Below are 7,500 nucleotides of genomic sequence, written 5' to 3'. Positions count from 1 at the left end.
AGTACTAGTAGTAGTTGCTAGCAGCAGCAATACTACTACTACTACTACTACTACTACTAATGATCATGATGATAGTAAATAAGTAAATATATATATATATATATATATATATAATTTAACTCACTCAGTACGGCCAGTCCTCTCTTCTCCTCTACACAGACCCCTCGGATGTCCAGTGGGTGTCTGAATGACCCAACCTTTAGCTTCCGTCGTCAGAATTGTGGTTTTCTTTGTCAACATTCACCTCTTCAGTATAAGAGCCTTCCGCTTGCACTATTTTGATGATGGTAATTGGGGTGAAACGCTGTTAACGTGGTCTCTTTCGCCCGTTCGTATGGAGAGAGTTCAATCCCCACCCTCAGTTCAGTTCAGGGCTGTCCGGTTCACTTACTCAAGGAGGCGCTTGGACAAATCCATACAGGCTGTACGGCCACAACTGCCAAGCAGATGCCTGACCAGCAGCGTAACCTGGACAACGTGATTGAGGGGATTTTTTTTAATAATAATAAGAAGAATAGTAGTACTAGTAGTAGTTGCTAGCAGCAGCAATACTACTACTACTACTACTACTAATGATCATGATGATAGTAAATAAGTAAATATATATATATATATATATATATATATATATATAATTTAATGAATAGATTAATACAGTATCATAGATAAATAAACTCCCCATATTGTCTGGTTGCCAATTATTAAGATTGGATTCATAATCGACCTCTGGATTTCAGCTCTTTAGCTACCACAGATCAAATGTCCAACTGGCATTGTTGAGCATTTTGAGAAACACAGCATGGCCACCATATTGAGCACTATGAGAAACACAGCATGGCCATGTAGAGCACTATGAGAAACACAGCATGGCCACCATGTAGAGCAGTATGAGAAACACAGCATGGCCACCATATTGAGCAGTATGAGAAACACAGCATGGCCATGTACAGCACTATGAGAAACACAGCATGGCCACCATGTAGAGCACTATGAGAAACACAGCATGGCCACCATATTGAGCAGTATGAGAAACACAGCATGGCCACCATATTGAGCAGTATGAGAAACACAGCATGGCCACCATATTGAGCAGTATGAGAAACACAGCATGGCCACCATATTGAGCAGTATGAGAAACACAGCATGGCCGCCTCTTGAGCAGTATGAGAAAAACAACATGGCCGCCTCTTGAGCAGTATGAGAAACACAGCATGGCCGCCATATTGAGCAGTATGAGAAACACAACATGGCCACCTCTTGAACAGTATGGGAAACACAACATGGCCGCCTCTTGAGCAGTATGAGAAACACAACATGGCCGCCATATTGAGCAGTATGAGAAACACAACATGGCCGCTTCTAGAGCAGTATGAGAAACACAACATGGCCACCATATTGAGCAGTATGGGAAACACAGCATGGCCGCCATATTGAGCAGTATGAGAAAAACAACATGGCCGCCTCTTGAGCACTATGAGAAACACAGCATGGCCACCTCGGGGGGGTGTTCGTTTTTCTTTTTTCACAGAGTGCCCAGAAAATGCTAAAAATGTGTAAGTTACCTTGGGATTTGTTTTTTTTGGGGGGAGGGGGGGGGTTGTTGTTGTTCAAAGACATTGAAATTGAAAAAAAAAATCTGAAAAAGATTATATGTAATGCAAAAGAAGTTAAAAAAAAAAAAAGAAAAAAAAGAAGAAAGAAAGAAAAAAAAAAGGAAAAAGAGAAATATGAATAAAGCAACGGAAAGTAATTAAGGCGCAGCTCTGACCTCTTAATTGTCGTGTCAGGAACAGCAACTCTTGGCTTTGGCGCACATTGTGTATTCAGTGCTTCATCATTCACTTCTTCCTTCTTCTTTTTGTTTTCTTTTTTTTTTAATTCTTTTTTTCTTTTTTTTTTCTTTTTTTTATTATCTTTTACTTGACATTACCACTATGGATCCAAACAGCATGTTGCCCCTGAAGGCGGTCTGAATAGTCAAGTCAAAGGATTTTCTTTCTTCCCCCCCCCCCCCCCCCCCCCTCAAAAGTTCCCTGTTGTTGTTTGTTCTTATTTTGTTTTGTTTCTCTTCTGAGATTCTTCTTCTTCTTCTTTTTCTTCTTCTTCTGTATGAAAATAGACAAGTCATTTTTTCTGAGATTTCCTTTTCCTTTTCTTTTCGTTCTGAAAATAGACAACTCATTTAATGCTGAGTCCTGTTGCATGTTTGAAAGTGTCAGCCTGCCAGTTCCGCTGAGCACAACAAGTCGGCTCATGCAGCTTCTTGAACCTTTCCCTTTGTCGATTCACTGTATGTGTGTTCGGGGGACTGGAGGGTTATGGGGGTGGGGGGGGGGGGGGGGGAGAGAGAATCGGTTGATTTGTCTGTGAGAGAGTGCCCTCTGTCATCCGTTTCAAATTAAGCTCTGGTACTAATGTGTAGACAACAACGATGATGATGATGATGATGATGATGAGCAGCATGCAGATGGAGATGTCTGCAGATGCACGCGACCTTTACTGTGAAGAGAGCGTGACATTTCCAGCACCTGCTGTGTGGTGAAGGATGCCGCTTTGTTCTCCGCTCTGCAAGGAGGGAGGTGGCAGAACTGGTTAAGGCGCTCGTCTGCCAGCACGGAGTGTCCCTGAGGGTGTGAGCACCAATCCTGTTCTTGGCCCCTTTTCTCCCGAGTTTGACTGGGAAAGATCAAACTGAGCGTCTAGTCATTCGGATGAAACGATAAACCGACGTTCCATGTGCGTCACGCGCTTGGTGCACGAAAAAGAACCCATGGCAACGATTGTTGTCCTCTGGTAAAATTCTGTAGAAGAAATCCACACTATTAGGTATATATATATATATATATATATATTTCTATTTCTATTTCTATTTCTATTTCTTTTTATCACAGCAGATTTCTGTGTGAAATTCGGGCTGCTCTCCCCAGGGAGAGCGCGTCGCTACACTACAGCGCCACCCACATTTTTTGTATTTTTTCCTGCGTGCAGTTTTATTTGTTTTTCCTATCGAAGTGGATTTTTCTACAGAATTTTGCCAGGAACAACCCTTTTGTTGCCGTGGATTCTTTTACGTGCACAAAGAGAAATTTCACACAGAGAAATCTGTTGTGATAAAAAGAAATACAAATACAAAATACAAATATGACTATATATATATATATATATATAGAGAGAGAGAGAGACAGAGAGACAGAAAGAGAGAGAGAGAAGTGTGTGTTTGTTTGTTTGTTTGGGTTTTTTTTATGATGATGAAATCATTCTGTTATATGGAAAATCAATAGATGTCTTTTCACACAACAGAGGGCCTAGTCATTGAGCTGTGTGTCTGTTTTTTTATTGTTGTTTTTTTGCGTTTTCGGAGGATTTGGGTGAGGGGAGGGGGTATTTGTTTCGGTTTTTTCTTTCTTTGTTTTTTTTTTTTTTCAATAGTATTCAGCTGCAGGGGGAAAATGGCAATTTTTGTCCCGAATAGAAAACAATGAACATGCGCACGCACACACGCACACACGCACGCACGCCGCGCGCGCGCACACACACACGCACACACACACCCCCTCCGTAATATTGATGGGGAAGGTGGTAGCTGCTTTTCACCAGCGTTCTTCTTCTTCTTCGTTCGTGGGCTGCAACCCCCACGTTCACCGTGACTCATATGTACACGAGTGGGCTTTTACTTGTATGACTGTTTTTATCCTGCCATGAAGGTAGCCATACTCCGCTTTCGGTGGTGTGCATACTGGGTATATTCTTGTTTTCAAAACCCACCGGACACTGACATGGATTACAGGATCTTTAACATGCGTATTTGATCTTCTGCGTGCGTATACACACAAAGGAGGTTCAGGCACTTTTTAGCAGGTCTGCACATATGTTGACCTGGGAGATCGTAAAAATCTCCACCCTTTACCCACCAGGCGCCATCACCGAGATTCGAACCCAGGACCCTCAGATTGAGAGTCCGACGCTTTAACCATTCGGCTACTGTGCCCATCCAGCAGTGTTGTTGGCGACATCTTCCGCAGTTAGCAGTCAGGGACTGTGTGATACCTGACATGCAACAGCCAACTGCTCGCTTTGGTCACAGTCTAATGTGTGTGTGTGTGTGTGTGCGCGCGCGCGCGTGCGTGCGTGCGTGTGTGCATGTGTGCGTGCGTGTGTGTGTGTGTGTGTCTGAGTGTGTGTGTGTGTGTGTAGTGCGCGCGCTTAGAGTTAACTTCATCAAGATTTTGCGCCTTATGAATATTATTATTATTAGTAGTAGTAGTACTTTTATGTATTTATCTGTTATTTATTTATTTTTTTATTTTATTTTATTTTATTTTATTTTTTGTTATTTTATTTCTTTCTTCTTTTTTTTCTCAAGGCCTGACTAAGCACGTTGGGTTATGCTGCTGGTCAGGCATCTGCTCGGCAGATGAGGTGTAGCGTATATGGATTTGACCGAACGCAGTGACGCCTCCTTGAGCTACTGATACTGATACTGATAATGTTAGGCCCATCACTCAGCTTATATCACAGCTGACATAAGCTAACAGTTAGGTCAACGGCAAAGTGAGAGTTGTATGATCAGTGGTTTATCCAACCCAATGGGAAGTCATTTTCACTTACAGCTCATAGTTTTTTTGTGCAGGACTGTGACTCTCAAACTTGGAGGCAGTATTACACTGGCTCTTTCGTGCCGCAACTTTTGGGGGGCTAAATAAAGAATTTTTTTTTTTTAATTTGATTCATTAGTTACGAAGAAAAAAAAAAAGAAGAGAAGATTCAAGCAAAAGAAAATACTCATCGGACAAAAGATGACCGCTATTGAGAGTGACAGAAACAGACTGTACTGGAGACGAGTAGATTGTTTTATTCTTTTCTTTTCTTTTTTTTCTTTTTTTTTTTTCGCTCACAAGAGTTTAACAAAGTGTAATCATATGTTGTCCTCATATTTTACAATTTATTAACTTCCTTTCTCAGATATCTCTGTGCTCCAGTTTAAGTATGATAAATATATTTATGCTTGTATAGATACTCATAAAAGATGAAGAAAGCCCACATGTGAACAGTATAAGGGAGGGTACTGCTGACGGGAGTCCTTATGATCTTATTAGTGTTTCCTCCCTTACACCAAAAACAGGGTCTTTCCTTTTGGCATGAGCGTCTGAGTACTATAAACACACACACACACACACACACACACTATGATAAAAAAAAAAAAATTAAATCATCGTAAACTAGTATAATTGGATTGTTGTTATAACCTTTTACCCCCCCCCCCCCCTCCCCGCCCAAATCTTTGTAAAATAGTCAAATTGGATTGTCGTTATAACCTTTGATTTTTGATTTTTTATTTTATGCCTATATGTTTTAGAGTTGGAAAAGTTATTCTCTTAGTCAGATTGTTGTTCAGTGAATGTTATGAATAGTATTGTTTTCATCCCTTTCCCTTCCCCTCCCTCTTTTCTCCCCTCCTCCCTCACTCCCCCTTTTTTCATGTCTAATATCACTTAATGTGGATAGACATTAAATGAAAATGAACACACTACAGAGAGAGAAATAATAAAGTTGCATGTGTTACATTGGCATGACTTATTTTTTGGCTGTAACTTCAAACTTCACTTGTCTACAGGGCTTTTATGTGTATGACAGTTTTCAACCTGGAGGCAGCCATACTTCATTTTCAGGGGTATACTGCCATGCACAACAGAGGCCATCATTATAACTATATCTTTTTCAGTACTGATTTTTTTTTATATAATGTTTTTTTTATGACAGATGTTTGAAAAAAAGGTGTGGGTGTGGGAGTTGGGTTGGGTGGGGGTGTGGTGGTGGATTGGTTGTGTGAGTGAAGAGGCTTTTGCACACGTTTGTGTGTGTGTGTGTGTGTGTGTGTGTGTGTGTGCGCACACACGCATGCGTGTGTGTACTTATGTGCTTGTGTGTCTCTGTGTATTATCTCTCTCTCTCTCTCTCTCTCTCTCTCTCTCTCTCTCTCTCCCTCTATATATATATATATATATATATATATATATATATATATATCTTTGTGTACATATATATATCTATATAAAAAAATTATATATCTATATGTATCTATATATTTCTGTAGTGTGTGTGTGTGTGTTATATTGTATATTCATTGTGTGTGTGTATTTGTGTGGCTTCTTGCAGCTATTTTCATTGTGCTAGCAACACAACATTTTATAAATAAAACAGCAAGAATTGGCAGAGACAGAACACTTAACAGTAAAGCAAAAACAGCACCAACAATGAACAAAGAATGTGTCCGGGGGGAGGGGGGGGGGCGGGGGGTGGGGGGGGGGGTGGAGATGTATGTCCATATAACATGTTGAGGTGTGTTTGTGTGTGTCACCACAGGTGTTCTGCAGTCGCTACGTCAACGAACACATGCTGTTCCACAGTGTGGCGGAGGAACACCTGATGGTGCTGAGCTATTCCGACCTGTCCGTGTGGTGCTATGCCTGCAACGACTACATTGACAATGAGGTATGTACGAGGTACAGTTTCACTTTCTTAAAGAGACGTCACTGCGGTGGGACAAATCCATATATGCTACACCACACCTGTTAGACAAATGCCTGACTGTGGCCATGACCGAGGCCTTGAGTGCATGCCTATGTATCTGTAGAAGAGATCACACGGAGGTCAGAAGAAGCGCTTCAGAGATACTCTGAAAGTCTCTCTGAAAGCATTTGATATCAACCCTGACTCCTGGGAGGAATCTGCAGTGGACCGTGACAAATGGCGCGCTGCTGTGGACAAAGGTGCCAAGTTGTGCGAGGCCAACAGGACTGCTGCAGCTGTTCAGAAGAGGCAGGCCAGAAAGTGGTTTAAATAAACTTTAATTATTCAACAATACACATGATTACAATGCATTGAATGACAAAAGAGCATCAACAAGCTTAAAGCTTATACTGTGCTCACAACGTTGCACTTCAATTTTTATCATGACGGCAGATGAACCATATTATGACTTGTATGAAATAACATGCATAAACAGTAAGTAATGAAATAATGAAATAAAACAAATAAACAAACAGTACATAATATAGTAAAATAATGCTAATATCAATATTAACATGAGATTAAATTTATTATCACCAAAGTAATTGGCCTAATAGAAGAAAAACACGAAGAAGAAGAAGAAAATTTAGAAGAATGGGGGGTAAGGTGGTGGAGGAGGGGGAACAGAGGGGAGAGGAGAAATTCTAACAGATCATTGGCCAATCCATTCACCTTGAATATTTGGTCAGTCAAAAAAATTCAACATATATTTTACGAATAGAATCATGTTGTACTCTTTCTTCACAATACTTTCTAAGCTAAAATCTATTTGATCAGAGATAAACTGGTGGACAGTTTGAAATATGAATATATTTGTATGATTTTGGAGAACAGGATCTCCATGCAACAGAATTTTAACGTGAATGTAGTTTGGAGATAAATTTAAGATTGTGTTTGCCCGAGCCATATGAAGTTTAAAAATTTAATTTA

General features: G+C 40.5%; 1 protein-coding gene across 1 annotated transcript in view; it reads left to right on the top strand.

The window, feature by feature from the left end:
• Window positions 1-6,591, top strand: part of LOC143284519 (protein deacetylase HDAC6-like) — a 302,600-nt gene extending 296,009 nt beyond the window's left edge. The window contains exon 36 of the mRNA XM_076591227.1: window positions 6,364-6,591. Coding sequence (XP_076447342.1) covers window positions 6,364-6,576 — 213 coding nt within the window. The 3' untranslated portion in view covers window positions 6,577-6,591. The remainder of the gene's footprint in view (window positions 1-6,363) is intronic.
• The last annotated feature ends 909 nt before the right edge of the window (window positions 6,592-7,500 follow it).

Source organism: Babylonia areolata, chromosome 8, assembly GCF_041734735.1.
Source record: "Babylonia areolata isolate BAREFJ2019XMU chromosome 8, ASM4173473v1, whole genome shotgun sequence".
Lineage (NCBI taxonomy): Eukaryota > Metazoa > Mollusca > Gastropoda > Neogastropoda > Buccinidae > Babylonia > Babylonia areolata.
The sequence above is the reverse complement of the archived record's forward strand: the minus strand, read 5'-3'. Positions and strand labels throughout refer to the sequence as shown.